The following is a 17,299-nucleotide window of genomic DNA, read 5'->3' as shown; positions in this document are numbered from 1 at the left end:
TAATTTTGCTCAGACTTGGAATTGTATCACGTCCATAGACGATAAGGGATGTGCTTTTTGAGTGAGCCTGCGTACTACACGAGAGCCACCAGTCTATTTATTATCGTCTTCATCTCTTTAGCTCTCACGTGATGAGAAAATTTTTGCTCCAAGCACCTTTGCAATTTATGTTCTTATAGTAATACAATGTAATGGTAAAAATTTTTAGGCAGGATTTTTTTGAGCTGATTATAAAATGCGTTAGACATGAAGTTAATATCATGGAGGTCATAAATGGCCATCTAAATATTTTAGTAACACATTAGTAATTTACATGTTGTAGATATTTGTGAATTTAAAGATTAAAAGAAGTCTCAGAAATGCCAAGATATTTTGCCTTTGCTTCAGAATGCCCTATCTTAACCATGTAAATATAACTAATATATATTATCATGGTATTTTTGGAATGAATTTATTCATCAATTTTTAAAGGATAAAATTTATAAGTTTTGGAACTTGTGATTCTATAATGGACTAAAGAAGTATACATTGTTATGTTACATTGTGATGACATGAGATATTAGGATTAAGAAGTTGAATTGTAGTCTAGAAGAATCTTTCTTTAAAGGATAGGAAGCCCAAAGATCCCAGTGACATTAGATGAAGAAGTCTTGTAGTATGATATTCTGTAAGGCATTTAATATCAATAGGAAACTACAGTGAATCTATCAATATCCTAGTTTGCAGCATTTGGAATTGCAATCTAGAAAGAATTTAGCAAAGTCAACTGACCCTAGGAACTAAAGGGTAGCCACCAAATATCACCTATCATTGTTTTCATATGCTAACTGTTCCTTATTATAACTAATGGATATGGATTTTGGTTGTTGTTAAAAAATAAATACTGTAAATAATTTTGCCTAGTGGCATTACAGTAAATATAACTGAGATGACATTTTTTTACAAACAGCTAAGACTTTATTGTTATTTTTCTTGAGGTTTTTACTTTTAGGCTTTAGATCATAGATTTTTTTTTTTAGATCATAGATTTCTTAAATAACATAATGGTGAGAAATTAACTAAAATTATTATATCTCTATGTATCCAAAGTATGAAAATAATAATGAAATTAACAAGGAACTATCAGCAACATAACTTCCTTGATTATGTTATGAGATTAATTACTAATTAAGTATGTTTACATGTGTAAATCTATGGAAAATAATTTATTTCTCTATTTTTATTATATTAGGAAAAACCTAGTTTATAATTTTTTTTTTTGCTTATAGAGCATAGAGACAAATTTTGATAATGGACCAAATTCAGGTAATTTGGAAATTTCTGAAGGACTCTTATAAGAACATTTGCTTGTGAGTAAGATCTGATATGGGTGGGCACTCTGACAGTTTCCTCCTTTGAAGATATTTTGGGATGAAAATATAACTTCAGCAATTTTTTTTTTGATATTGACATTTTTGTTCAAAATTCTTTTTCAAGTGTTCCTTAATAAGTAGCTTTAGTTTTATGGTGCAAGGTTCAGAATCACAGAGCAGAGAGTTTAAATGGTGTAATAGTGTATTTGCACTATTTTATGAGTGATAAAATGAGGCTGTTTTCATGAATGAGATGTGCTAAGAAACTACATGACATAGAACATTAAAAAAATAATGTTCTTATAGGGAAAGATATCTGAAAATGGTGGTTTGCTATGAGGTTTGTACTGATAAGACACTGGGTCTCATAATACCATACATTTTATCATTCTTCTTTGTTAGAGAAATTAGCATTCTGTTTATCCAGGAGAGCACCTCGGCTTTTGGTTTAGGATAGCAAAGGAAATAAAATGCTCAACTTCTACTTTCATTTCTGCAACTTGTCTATGCATGGGTGAAGATCTTTTCCTCCTAGTAGTTTTCTTCTCACTGATTCTCATGTTTCCCAAGGTGTCCTGTGTTTCAGAATCCTAATTTAGTCAAAAATGATAGTGATCATATCCAGTGGAAAAGAAAACCTAAGTAAAATGCCAAATACTAGTAACTTTGTGTCTTTCTATTTGCTTAGGGTAAGTGAGCAAACAAACAGATTAAATTTTCCCTCCATTGATAGGAAGTGCACTTGAATTTTTACTGAGTTACTCACAGATTATTTGATTGTGCACCTCCCTAGGTAGACCACTGCCTCAAAGCCAATGTCAAGGTATTCTCTTTCTGAACCGAGTTTCATGTTCGGAGATGTCTGTAGAGAGATAACCAAACAACAGCTCTGAGAGATTTCACATTAGTGAACATCATGTTAACCGGAATGCAAAGGAGGACTGCCCAGGGGGTATTCCCTTTACATCTAGATCATCTAGACTTAGAAAGTGAGGGAGATGAGATAATATTGCTTTGTGGCTTTAATGTATTGCCATTTAATCAAAGGTTGCAAGCCATTTCATCTTTAAATACCCTTATGAGGTAGCTTGGAGAGATCTCTGCCCTTTTCAAGCTGTGATAGATTTCCTGTTTAAGAGCAAGAAAGTCGATTGCTGAAAAATAGGTCTAATTAACGTAAAAGTCTAATAAAGTTGTTGATTAAAGTCTGCTAAAACTTTGGGATATTTACATTGGTGAGTTTAAGGTCTAATTTATCAGTACCTAGCACTTTTATGTTTGAGAAGAAAAGATGCCAGAATTTCCTGATTCTCCCTCAAAATAGATGCTGCACATTACACCAGGGTATGGGGGAATATAAGAGTTTGGCCTTTTTCTAGCTCTCTCACTGTGGCTACCAAATAATCAGTAAATCCACTAACTAGAATGATGGAAGATCAGTTTCCAGGTGGATACTGTATTGGCCATCTTACATTAGATGACTTCAATGCTCCCCACAACATAGTGTAGACTGCCTCTGCCCAAATCCAAGTTAATCCAAGTTAATAAATCTACACAAGACTGGAAAACAGCACACTTGCCATAAACCCCACTTGTCTTTTATCCATGGCAGTCTCTCCTAATTCCTCCTAGAGTTCTGATTTCTTCACTGTTTTGACAGAGCCCTGTGGGTAATGTGGTTGCTCTAATAATTATGGAAATGGAAAGGAGACCATACCGTTCCTCTATCTGGCCATACCATTAGCCACGTGGGAATCCAGAAGCCAGTTACAAATAACTTCCAAAACCCCCTGTTCAGATAAGTATAAACATGGGACGTGGAGTAGGAAACGCACACAACCAGTAGATATTCTCACTCCTCTGTTTCTAAAGTTTCCTTCCGATTTTTAAGACTTCATAATTAGCATGACCTGTGAACACTTTCTTAAAACTTCAAGGGGGGAAAAATAGTAGTGACTTTCTGTAATTTATAAAAGTGAAAAATTAGCAATGGTTTTGTAATAAATACTTTATATTAAAAAATATCTACCTTATAGAGGTTCTCAGTTTAAGATATAAGTCCATTTAATTTTGATGGCATCTGTAGAGGTGCGGAAGAGATATTATTATCTACAGACCAGTCATCCATACCATTCTAGTTATGTGATTTTTTACCATATATATATTTCTCTCTGAATAACTTTCCATTTTATAAGAAAAGCAAGTGACTTCTCTATCAGTAACAGAGAGGACCTCATTAAGTACAGAGGAAACGTTAAAAAAATTATTTGTTATGCCTCAAAGATGGACAAAATCAAGGAATGCCAACAGCCATCTCTAAGAATGAATAATGCTTGCCTGGGGGTTTACTTGAAGTTTCTTTTCAAGGAGGCTCCCTAGTACCCCACTCTTCACCCACAAAACTATCTATGGCTCTGGTTCATGCATGGAAATTCAGAAGCAATTTCCTTGCAAAGATCAGGTTATGAATTTGACAAATAAGAAGACAATCTTCAAGTGAAATATATTGGCATATGACCAATTTTGCTAGCAGTTAAGAGTCTGTAGTTTTGAGGAATGATGCAATTCTCTGTGCATTATCCTAAACTCTAATATATGTGGAATTTCCCCCACCTCTTCTATCACACCTACTTACCAACATCTTGATCTCTGAGCATGTGGGCTCATTTCCCAACATTCCTTCACACTTATTTCAAATGTTGCCTGAGCCAACTGCACAAAACATTAAGCACAGAACACCACCTCTTTCCTTTCTAACTAAAACATCATGGTGGGGCAAACCTTGGCCATTTAGTTTACAATTCAAAACAATTTGCCGCAGTTAAGCCTACATATAGTTCCTCCCATGCTGGACCTGATGCAAAGAATCTTTGTTGTTGTCATTATGATTTTGCTGCTTTCATTTGACTAAATATATTTGCAGTCATGATCTTGAAGACAAATCATTAAAAAAAAAATCTAGCTCATTTCCCCTGTACAATGTATTGGCAGATCATGGCTTAAAAGGGTTGGTATAAATGCCTGCACCACAGTGATGATGCTGAGTTTTATTTTAGATTCAAGATGGGAAGATTCCAAGGGCATACAAATTCAGCTATAGATAGGTTTTGAGTCAATGTCATAAAATTTGTCACAAAATTGTTTTGTAACACAGAAGGAGCAAGACATATTTTTTGTTTCTTTGTTTTGTTTTTAAAGGGAATAAAAGTGCTTCTAAATTACTTTGAAAAAAAATGACAGTTTTCAGGCTCACATTTGAAAAGATTATCAATACCTTTGCAAACACCAACAGAACAGAGAGATCTCTCTAAAAAGAGGTTGAGCCAATCATTGAGTTCTCCAATTCACAGGAGACAGATCTAAATTTCAGTCGCAAGGTATTGTACTCTCTAGTTCACCGTGAGATCAGCAAACTTAAGAAATTAAACTTGGAATAATTACTGACTAACACAGAATCTGCTATGTTGTTTACCTGGAAGCCAGATTTAGCCTCTAGGATTTTTCAGAGGACATTCTAGAAGAGGTTGCTGCTATCAACACCCAGGGAAGGCAATTTTTAAATTGTCCCCCTTGGGATGAAACTTTCTGTGGACTTTAGGCCGTTGGGACCAAAACCTACAAGGCATTTATGAATAGCTGATATGAGAATTTTAATAAAAGTTGCAATAACCATGAAAATAGTGTTTGTAAAAATCTATGTACTATTAGTAACAATGCATGCATAGTGCCAGGCATTCATAACTATTTGGTTACAAAAATATGTGACTGTAATTATGGTATTTACAGTCAACTTATAAAAATACATGTAATTCTGATGGCAATAGTTAATCCCTAGCTCTAACCACAAGCCTAGAAGGATTGGAAGATTATTATGGGAAAGTGCATGGGTAATTACAAAATGGACAAAGCTCTCACCCTCTCGAATTCAACATTCAAGAATGGTTATTATAGCTTCGTAGGAGCTTCATTTGTCATAATTCTTCTAAACTCACAAGGTAAAACCCAAATTCTCTGGAAATAAATAGGAATCAAATGGGAAAGAAACATTCACATGATACAACCATAGGGAAGAATAATTCTTTCATGGAATATTCATGCACACCTGTCAGAGAGGTTCCCGATCCCTGGAAGAATTCATGGGGTGACATTTAAGCACACCTTTCATTTAAAATATTATGCATGGTCTAGGTTAACCAAATCTCTTTCTGCAATTTAGATGAGTACCTCTTTGGAGCTTATTAACCATCATGGGGAGTGGAGTTCTTACAGGACTTTCTGATTCAAATTTATAATCTGTTGGAAGAAAATAAATCCACATTGCAGTTTAAATTCAGAAAAGGTGTGTTCTTTCCTTCTTTCTTTTCGTTCTTTCTTTCTTTCTTTCTACAAACTTTAAAATCTCTTGTTTTAAGAGAAAACCACATTTCAGCAAAGTACAATATTCTACATATATGACATATTTCCCACGGGTTCTTTTCTTCCAGGGTTGATCAGTCATCTTTTAGCAGTAGATGGGTTCCCAATTTGAACGCCATGAGTATTTCACAAATGGACAAAAACAGTGGGAGTAAACTAGAAAAACTTGAGAGTTAGACATAAGCTATTGAAAAAGGCAGAGGTTGGGCATTACCTACAAATCATGATCTCATATGTTAGGATGTATCTTGGCATTGAGTAATCGAATATTTGAAAATATCTGTTGCACAGTGAGGTTGGGAGGTCAGATGATGCTCAGTTAGATTCTTTATGGGCTTAAATTACTTCCTAGGACTGAGCTAGGGCATTTTGGATGGTATATTAACTCTTCCAGAACAAGAAATTCCATTTCAGTAAATTATTGCTACAGTTCATTAATGAATACTATGGTATCCTGGAAAAGATAACGACCCTTCCAAAATCCAACCCCTCTTGTCAGTTGAGCAATGAGGAATTCACATTTATTTTACTCACTGTGATCCTTGAAGACATAACCTAAAAAAGAACTGTTTTCCTCCATCCACATAGAGACTATCTAGACTATCTAGACCATCCACATAGAGACTATCCAGGACTGGAATTGTCCTGGTGGTTTGGCAATAGATGCCAAACTGTCCTCACATGCATTTGGCAACTGGCATGCTTCTTTCGTTCTTTAGAAATCAGACTGCCAATCTTCTTCATATATGGAATATGGAATTGTCTAAGGTAATCAAGAAAAAAAAATGACCCAAATAGGCAAGCTTTTTAAAAATTGGTAAATGAATGGAGAATGGTACACCTTGGGCAAACAATGGAGTAATAGTTAATGGGATGTCTCCGTTGATTATTTCCCATCTTTTGAAAGGGATGTAAAACAAATATTCACAAAGGGTGAGTAAACTATGGCAGAAGAATCTCCCTCCTTTCCCTCAAAGCCTAACTCTTCAGAGACTTCTACTTCAGATATGAGATCATGGTCTGCAGGTCTACTAGTATCAAATACCAGTTCATCCCAGCAGAGCTGTTCAGGAGGCAAAAGGCTAGGGTTATCTGTGACATGAATTTCACAAAGAATAGGAGAACAATAGCTGTGTATGTTTATGTCAATTACTTTGCATACTTGATCTACTGCTATTGTGCCCACATGAACACAAGTGAGAAGACACGAATCATTTCTAATAGAAAGAAACTCAGTAACCTCAAGGTAGGACAAAACAAACTTCACGTAATAAAATAAAATTTCGTTAAATGGTTTTCATTTTAGAGACAGTTCTTCCTTCCCTTAATATCCTGGTAAACTCCTTATCTGGAAAAGTATACTTGTTTTATTGTTTTGTTACTTCATTAATCTATCAACTTCATTTCCAGACTGCAACCAGAATGGAATGGTTTGTATCTCTTTTCTGAACTTAACTGAGTCCAAGAGGTTTTTTTTTCTCTTTTCTTTTTTTTTTCCTTTTTGTTTCCAGATTTTAATATTTGAAATTCAATTAAAATATACAACTGAAGTTGGTGGGAAACAGTAGCTCTCTTCCAGGTAAAAGAGCTTACTAAATGTTTTTGTCATCACTGGACATTTGTTCAGTCCTACCTGAAAATTAATTTATTTTACTGGTTGGCATGGGAAAAGGCATTTTCTAGGAATTTTCTGTGACAGGAAGTACAGCATTAATCCAAGTAAGCACCCAACAGACTAAGTGTATCTGCTGGGGAGCAGTTTTAAACGTTAACTCAATGAAAACATTTACCTCGGTACTTGTTCTGAGAGAGAATTCAGCAGCAGTTACAGTTAACATGACCCGTGGAGAGCTACGAACACCCCAGGGGGTGGGCCAGCTGAGGAGCACTTTCCAGGGAACAAGAACAATGATATCGCAAGAAGCTACAAAACGATATTGCGGTAGTTATAGTGACCACTACTATAGTGATCGTGGCCTGGGTCAATGTTCCAAATATTAATGCAAGGAGCACACTAGACTTTATAGGATTAGAATATTTTCCTTACACTAAGAACCAGTTGATGGCGCATGATGAGTGGTGATGATCCATTTACTCTGTTTCGTTCTACGACGTTTCTTAGTTAGATCTCCTTTTTCCTATGTTAATTATCTATATTCCATGGCAGTATATATTCGTCATCTAAAATGAGAACACTGTACCTATGGTATACCTCAACGGTCTCACACACACGCACACAGACACGCACACACACGTGTACCCTATACATACATGTATGGACAGTATGTGTAAAATGTTCATTTGCAGTGGGTAAGCTCTCTGAAAGCAGCCAAACCAGCCTTCCCGAGTATAGCGAACCATTAGACCTCAATGAAAAGCCTTATCAACTATTTAGCTCCAACATGAAATTTTAACCCTTGTCCATGTGGTAATTGGTTTAAATGCCTTTTGTGTGTGTATGTTTTTTATTTTTTATTTTTGATTTTGTTTTTTTCTGAAGTCATCCAAAGCAAGAATCTCCAAGATTGACATGATATGCAGAATCTAATGGACTCACGTCTCTGTTTATTTCGCTTATCACACAGTTGTGTAATACTCTTTCTGTTGAAACACTTGAGTTGTTTTGAGTTGCCATCAATGCATCTATATTTGGCTAAGGCAGGTTTGACTTTCTAGAGTAAGTCCAGCCCATCTGCAAATGGACAGCTTCTTCTACACAAACATCAATGTTCACTAAAGACAAATCTAAGTATATGTATATATGGTATATATACATATATATGTACACGTAAAATGGATTGGGAAGTCCTTTGGTTTAGACGGGATTAAATATGTACTTCCCAAGTGCATAGGTTTCCTTTGACCAACCTGTTCAAAACACAAATAAGAAAAACGCCATGGCAATTTTGACATTTACTGTCTTTTCCCCTATTTAGAGGCCCCCTTTCTACTCCTCTCCATCTTTCTTAAGCATTTTATTTTTAAAAGCAGTGAGATCTTTTGGCCTTCCAACGCTTCATTCATTCGTCCATTCCTTGGAAGAGCTCTAAGATCACATCCCCAAACTTATCTTTAGTGGAGAACAAGGTTGTAAAGAACATTTCCCTCTTCTTTGATTCTCTCTTCCCCCCGGGAAGTGGACACCTTGATGTGTCATGAACAATTCACTCTTGATCTGACTTTCCTTGTTACCCCTGGCCAGCCCAAGCAGCTGAGGAGTGAGCTTTACTCTCCCTGCATCATTGTGCAATACTGGAAAAGAAAAATAATCCATTTGTCTACACCTTCAGACTGTAGTGACATGATCAGGGTTCTCTTGAATCTCTATGCATTCAATTTCCTCTCTCTCCTTCCGTTTGGCGCGTTTCTTTTTCTTGTGGTGCTTTTTGGAAGGGGGGAAAAAGGTTAGGAACACGGGTAAGATAACAAAACAGTGCAGAAGTGTGCAACCCCCAGTGAGCAGCAAGCATTTGAACAGTGTGAAGGTCAGGTTTGAAGGCACAAATAGGAGGGGGACCAACCCAATAAGAAAAGAAGTAACATTTTGCAAAATGGCTGTCCCATGCTCTTGTAGGGAGCTTTTTATACATTGTGTTCGGGTGTGCTCAGTTGCTAGTACAAATGTGTAAAGCAGTGGTGCACAGTGGTCAATGGCAAAATTTAAAGTGTAGATAAGGCACAAGATAGAAATGCAATCCATGTCGACGTTCCATAGTGTCATTAAGCCCAGAACGCCCAGCTCAATTGAGGTGACACTAAGAATTAGCCAGAAGTTTCCCAGAGGGTGGATCACTAGGAAAAAAGTCAGGATTAACACCAGGAGGACACCAAAGCCTGCAATCAGAACAGGCACCGTGACAGACAAGCCATAATGATCCGTGAACACAAAGGAGGGGTTGAACACGATGAATCGGATGCTCTTTGACAGGGACAGGGGCCTCAATTTTTCCAACACTTCTATGACTTCCTTCTGCTTGTCTCTGCTAGTCCTGGCCACCAGATACAAGCGAGAAGCGATAATATTGTTTTCATCCCCTGCTTTGGAGAAGATGATATCGTTTCGAAAATGCTGGAATTCTGGCTTTTTTAAAAATGAACTTTGTAGGACACTGATAAAGTCACTCTTGTTACTGGCACTGATGTTGCTAACTTTCAGGAACTGGTAATACTGCTCCACCCAGGACACTGCAGTGAACCCACTACAGAGCCTCCTCAGATCCTCCTGGACGCTGCTGTTCCAGTACTCCAGCGGCTCGTAGATGTAGAATCCTATCACCGGGCTGTAGTTGCTGAAATATTTCTGCTGAACCATGGCGTAGGAAACACTCGGAGAATCACTGGCTAGTAGATTGATGATGTTGGCCCTGTCGCTGATCTGCAAGCACCCCATGAAGGAGAAGGAGGCGTAAATGAGATAGAGGATGACGACAAACGGCTTCACGTAGATATTGGTAATCCATTCGTTGTAGTGTTCGCGTAGGAAGTGCTGAATAAAATGGTGCTGGTAGGGGTTCGTCTCATGATGGGATGTCTGTTGATGCCCGTCACTCATCACCGTCTGGAACCACACAGGTTTGCGGTCCAGGTACTCTGCGGAGGGGATCTTACAGCAAAAGATGCTGTGGTAGCGGTTTTGCTCCAGTTGGCCCGCGAAGACCAGACAGGAGCCAAAGAATGAGAAAATGTAGAAGTAGTTCAACAGAATGGAGACACACATGTTCTGACAGAAGACCTTCACAGCCTCTATGTTTGTGAATGGGCTGGCACCCATGCCAAAGGTAATGAAGTACAAGGAGCTGGTCATGGTATAGGTGACCATCACATCAGAATAGGCATCTGCAACCCTGTCTTTGAAGGGTAAATTCTCTCTTGTTCTGCGCCATCCGGACAGAAGCTCAAACACTCCTTTAGTTCCATGACCTAGTTTTTTTTAGAAAAGAGAAAGAATCATTGTTTTTATTTCCTCCTATGGCTCAAGTGAGCTCTTTATAGACTATCTATGCTAAGCAGCACTTTATACTCTAATCTTCAAAATGCTATGATCCTCGTATCAGGGTCTCAAAATCTGAGTTACGCAACAGGATATAGTTAGTCTGGGTGTCTATTTTAGCGAAGTCCAAGTGAATCGGTGTTCTGGATAAAATTAAACATGTACTGTCTGTCTTATTAATTTTACAAGTCGTAAGTATAATTGACATTATTATGTGATTCCCACCCCCACGCCCCCACCCCAGACACATGCTGTCTCCCTAAGTGGATCGTAAGTTGTAAATGGCAGGGACTGTTATTCATACATCTTCAAATGCCCCACTTCAACTGACTGCTCGATCAATTGATGTATTGACTGACAGTCCCTAACCTCCATTTCAAGCTGACTTATGGGCTGATTTAGGAAATTATAAGATGATTTGAAACACTAAAAAATCACTTAAAATTGATTTTGCAATGTTTAATAATCTGCTTGGTGGCCAAATGGCTTAGAAACCAATTCTTATAGATTTGATTAATTAACATTGGGTGTGAATTGAAAAAATCCGCCAGGTCACATAAAACACAGGGGAAGACCTTCAGAGAAGAGATCATAGCAAGTATTTCCTTTGGGTTCCTCACAGAGCTTTTATTCACACAGTATGAACGCTAACATTTACTTCCTTAAAGTGGATGTGGAATGCTTCTTTTTAATCAGCTTCTGTGCATTCTTTAATAGGAGTAAATAAGCAAAAGCTTTATTCCACAAATATTACTTGAGCACCTGCTATGTACCAGATACTGTTAGATATTGAACTGCCACCACCCTCTCCGCTCCCCACCTTGCCTGCTTCTTCACCCACCCCAGGCATTTAAGAGATCTGAAGATACCACCACTTGCTTCCTTACCAGCCAAAGCAGAAAACAGCTGGGAAAGCAAAGGGACTATGCTATACCTTCAATTTCCCTCTTTTTCACTTCCCTGAATTAGCTCTGTCAATTACCATCCACAAGGTATCAATTGGTAACTTTCTGACTGAGAGAAAATCTTCATGCATCACTCTTGCCCTTGTAGGCAAAGCAATACTACACACAAACCTTTTCTATGAATGGATACAAGCTGTGCTTGGGCTCTTCTCCAAGAAATCCATTAGAGGAGGATGTAGCTTAAAGGCACAAAATGACCTAGTTCAAGAAAACTTGGAAAATGGACTTTGTGGGACACCTAGATATTGGAGCAACTCACCTAACAATGCTTTAACAAACATAATGGCTGAGGTCTTACTATAATCACTGATCTTGTGTTGTTGATAGAGTTGCTAATTGGCGTACATAATTTTCCCCTTTGTTACTTTTATTTGGGACTACAATGGGCACAATTAAAAACCATTTCTCAGCCTACCTTTCAACTCGAGGTGGTTCATATGATGTATTTCTGGGTAATATAACTGATAGTCACCTAAGGATGCTTATTAGAAAACCAGAGGCTTTGCGGTAAATGGTATCATGGAGCCACCAATAAGAGCCATGGCCTACCATCCTTTCTAATTATTTTTATTTTTTATTTTTTTACATTTATTTATTTTTGAGAGAGCACTAGTGGGGGAGGGGCAGAGAGAGAGAGAGAGAGAGAGAGAGAGAGAGAGAGAGAGAATCCAAAGCAGGCTCCAGGCTCTGAGCCATCAGCACAGAGCCCGACGTGGGGCTCGAACACAAAAACTGTGAGATCATGACCTGAGCTGAAGTCAGATGCTCAACCGACTGAGCCACCCAGGCGCCCCTCTAATTATCTTTAAAGAGAACCCAATCTCTGCTTATCTAAGCCACTGTAAGTAAGGTTATCATATACAGTTGAACTTTTTCCTGACCAACAAAGCTTTGTAGGTGAGTTAACATTTACTTAAACCTCTTTTATGAGGAGCTAAGAATTCTTGCTTTATAGTTAATTTGACTCTAGTATTTACAGGTTTAAATATATATAATGCTAATATTTGATTAAAAAACATTAGTTCATCTCTTTTGGGAGTTTTTAAAATTAATTATTAATTGTTACTGCATTGGGGTTGTTCTTATCCTAAATATAAATCTATTGATTCTCCAAAGTTCTCTCTTCTGGGTCTCCAGTCAGAAAAGATAAATTTATCCTAGCAAATAGAAAAGATTAGGCAAATCGCATTTATGTATAAGGTAAGTATTTTGTTGTTGTTGTTTTTTTGGAGGCAGTGATCTATTACTTATTACATTTAATTACTAGCTCAACATGTATGTGCATTGCCTTAGGTCTAATAATCTTTAATTTTTAAAAAATGTTTATTTTTGAGAGAGAGTGAGAGAGACAGACAGACCGAGTGTGAGTAGGGGAGGGGCAGAGAGAGAGGGAGACACAGAATCTGAAGCAGGCTCCAGGCTCTGGGCTCTAGGCTCTGAGCTGTCAGCACAGAGCCCGGCGTGGGGCTCGAACTCATGAACCATAAGATCACGACCTGAGCTGAAGTCGGATGCTTAACCGACTGAGCCACCCAGGAGTCCCAAGTCTAATACTTCTTAACATCATTAATTCTTCATTTCTATCTTCTGCAAGACTCCTTGACAAAACAGAATACTGGCTCTTTCATTCCCTTGACAAAAACATAATATTAGAATATTAGCTGAAGTAATTAAAAGAATTCTTTTAATTAGAGCACTTCTCTTCTGAAATGAGGACTCTTGCTATCTTTGTAGTTATAAGGGGGAGGAGGCTACATGGGGCTACAGCTAAATTTGGCTTTCCTTTCCTAATGGTCACTTTTGTGAATATTAGGTACACTATGTAGGCCAGATTGTTGCTTTATATAGTACAAAGATCTGTACGTGTGGGAAGATGATGCTAAACTATATTAGGTTAACTAACCACTTTAAGTGTGATAAAGTGAAAACTGAAAACATAATTTCCAAACTTTGTTTGGAGAGGACATTTTATCCCATTCATAGGTTTGGATATTTTACAGACTATTCCTATGGATAGGAATCATTTGATTCTCACCATAATCTGGCCATTTCCTTGCTGGTCTAATCTATGACCTGCTTCAGCTAGGGTAGTCTTTCTTCTCACCATGAACCTGCCCATGATCGGTCTTAAGTTCTTAGTTTTATTCATGCTTTTTTCTCTGTCTTGCAATACCTTCTCCTTATCGCTGGTCATATGGACGTTTTGTCCATCAATCTGTTAAGTGTCAGCTCAGTTCTCTTTGCCAGGAATTCATCTCCGACAATTCCAGACATATTGATTTTTTTTCTGTTCCTTAAAGTCTTACTGCACTAATTAGTTACTCATTTTGGCACAAAACCATGTGCTGTTCTGCTCTGGAACAAAATGGTTTTCCTAGGATATGTTCTATTTCTTTGGTTAGACTGCAAATTCTTCAAGGTCAGGGAATACATTTTATGCTTCGCAGAACAATCTGGCAGAGTTATAGATGCCCAGAAGATGCCCACTAATCTCTTATTGAATTAAATCAATTCTTGATTCTAGATGGGTCATAAAAATGTATCTTTTCATTACTTATTCTAAGATTTATTATGCATCTTTATATCTACATTGTGTCCAGAAGTATACATTTTTCATTCAATTCAACCCAATATGTATTTATTTTGACTTGTTACACATGAGTACCTAAACTAGTCAATATATAAAACATAAAGGTAAACAAGAAACACGCTATTTTCCAATATCTGTCAGACCAGAAGGTCATTTTCACTTGGGTAATTCTGAGACTGAGATTATAGATATGAATTTTATAAGCTGTCCTGTAGGATGTTCAGAAGAATTTCCTGACCTCTACTAACTAGATGTCAGTAGCACACTCCACAATTGTGAGAACGAAATATGTCTCCAGACATTGCCAAATGCTGACTGGGGGACAAAATTGCACCCAATTGAGAATTACTGGTGTAGTTAAAAAAAAAAAAGTACATACACACACACACACACACACACACACACACACACATACATGTATTTTAATCACCTTTTCCTGATTGTAAAAACAGGACATACTTCCATCAAAAAAAATCGGGAAAGATGGAAAAAATAATGGTTCAAAGTTATTTTATATTCCTGCAACACAGATAATTGCTGTTAACAATTTCGCATATTTCTGCCAGTTTTGTATGTATACAAGTATGTATTAAACTTATCTATCCATCCATCCATCCATCCATCCAGATTGGTAACTACTTAATTATCTAACAGAACAGGGCTCCTGTAAAGAGAAATTAGAATTTGGGATTACTCTTGTTGCTATCCAGGTGTCCTGTCAACTGTGGGAAGCCTGTTTCCAAACCTCTGCAGTGTTTTCTCTCTTGGTTTCTTACTTTTGACTTTGGGTTCCATTCTGAGGCTAAAACCATTTTTTGAACATCTACTCACTTGAAAGAAGCCCAGCTATTTCCCATAGCTTTTTAAAAGTGTGTATTCACTAGTTTTCCACAGTTGCCAAGGGTCCTATTGCAATTCAGACAAGACACCTGAAATTAAAGGAAGTGACCTCCCATCACAGATGATGATGATAGTGTGGCTTGCCCCACTGGACCACGACCTGAACTAATTCTATCGTATTTCCTTTTGGTGCCTTAGTCCTGACAGTTTGTTGTTTCTCTCCCATTCCTGCACAAATCCTTAATCTCCACCTAAGGCCTCTGCTTTATGAACCACTCCATTCGAGTTGCTGACTGGTGAGAGACATAGACGTGAGCCGTTAACTGGATTGTAAAGAATAACCGGAATTCTTTCTAAGCGGAGATGAATGCTATGGACTGTGAAAACACACCTGGTTCTTTCTGAGGGATCAGGGAAAGCTCCAAAAGTTTCTGACACATAGAGGATGATGCAGTCTAGACTGATGGAATAACATGAATTCAGGCACAAATGCCTGTAAATCAAGAGGAGGTGGTTGTGGTTTGAATATTAGCTTGTTGGTACAGCCGGTTATGCCATTGCTGGAAAAATGCATTTACTATTTCAGGAGATGACTGCCAAACTTTGATCATGATTTCCTTCAATTATTAGCATATATTTGCAAACTATATTACAATACCATAATAAGCGGCTCGACTGGGATAACTAAGCTTTCTCTTGGCAAAGTTTCATGAAAAAACAGAGAACTCTTAAAAATGCTTTGGATAGAGTTGGAACTGGGAGGACAATTCAAGGAGGGCAATGAAATAAAAGATTTGGGTGTATGTGTGTATATTGAATACTCCAAAAGTCTTCAGCAATGTTGTTGGAGACCTCTTTCCAAATGAAAGCAAAGGGAAGCCTTGTGCAATAACAAGTGAAACTTACATGACACCTGGCTAAAACAAAATCTGGATATTGAACCAGCGTTTGATTAGTATTAGGAATATTACTCTATTTGACAATAATTAACAATTTCTCCTATTTACAATGGATAAATATGACAAAAAAATGAAGATTATGTGGATTCTTCTTTTGGTCATGGTATTGTAGGTCAGCCAGAGAGAAAATTTTGAATGGTTAAAATTTAAGAACATACACTTTTGTTACCAAACAAAACTGATTTCAGTCATAAATGAGCTGAACAATATTCAGAATGGGTTGTAATTCCCTTGAGCCCGAAGTAATCACTTTACAGACAACTAAACAGGACTTCTAAAGTAAGACAGATGTTCTCTGAGAACAGATTCCTTCCCACATTTAACAACATTTCTCTAAGCTCTTGTATTCCAGTGTAAATTTCCATACTGTGATTGTACCTACAGTGACTTAGGAAAACTCTGGTGACAGGGCTAGGCCTAAAATGACTTCCTTCAAAGGAAGTATTGTTCATCAGTAAATGCAATACAAATTTGACAGTTTCCATGTCAATCCCAAACCCAATCTCTCCCCAAACCAGAATTCCAAAGAAAATACTTTTAATAAGGATCAAATCTAATCAGAACTAATTGTAACTGATTCAATTAGTACTCCCTACTGGGCTTTTCTTGATATATTACTTTAATAAGCACCATCTGTGGGCTTCTAATTCTTTCTAATCAGCTGAATTAGAATTCTCTTCATTTGCCTCGAGGAGATGTACTAGTGGGCTTCCCTTTATACTTGAATATGTCAAGCCTTCTGCAGGTCATGAGAGCTTGATATCTCTGGTTTCAGCAACATAAGAAATAAGGCAAAAATAATATTCCTTCTTATGATCTGCTCCAGAGAAATCTTTTGATTTCTTTAATCTCATTTATTTATTTCTTTAATCTCATTTATTTCTGCTTTGGTTGGCTATGCTTTCAGTAACTGTGTTTGTGGAAATCACCCTTAAGCTCAGGTGGAAAAGCATATTTTGATTTTCTACTGGGCTCTCAGGCTAGGTGACTTCCCAATACTAATCAAATGAATAAATAATGAATGAAAAAAATAAAATCTAGCCAACTGAGCCAGTAAAGCAGCTAACAGCAGCAACAACAACAACAACAGCAACAACAATAACAACTCCACCCCCCCCCCCCCACCACAAAATCTGGATATTGAATCAGCATTTTTAGTTACCATTCACCTGTTCAGCATTATATGG

General features: G+C 37.3%; 1 protein-coding gene across 3 annotated transcripts in view; it reads right to left on the bottom strand.

Annotated features, from left to right (window-relative positions):
• Positions 1-6,407: 6,407 nt before the first annotated feature.
• Positions 6,408-17,299, bottom strand: part of PTCHD4 (patched domain containing 4) — a 187,851-nt gene continuing 176,959 nt past the window's right edge. For all 3 annotated transcript variants that reach the window (XM_027057592.2, XM_027057591.2, XM_027057595.2), the window contains one exon: positions 6,408-10,688. In XM_027057592.2, the coding sequence (XP_026913393.1) occupies positions 9,055-10,688 (1,634 nt within the window). In that variant the 3' untranslated portion in view covers positions 6,408-9,054. The remainder of the gene's footprint in view (positions 10,689-17,299) is intronic.

The sequence above is a fragment of the Acinonyx jubatus genome, chromosome B2 (genome assembly GCF_027475565.1).
Source record: "Acinonyx jubatus isolate Ajub_Pintada_27869175 chromosome B2, VMU_Ajub_asm_v1.0, whole genome shotgun sequence".
Taxonomy (NCBI): domain Eukaryota; kingdom Metazoa; phylum Chordata; class Mammalia; order Carnivora; family Felidae; genus Acinonyx; species Acinonyx jubatus.
Note: the sequence above shows the minus strand (reverse complement) of the source record. Positions and strands in the feature narration are given on the sequence as shown.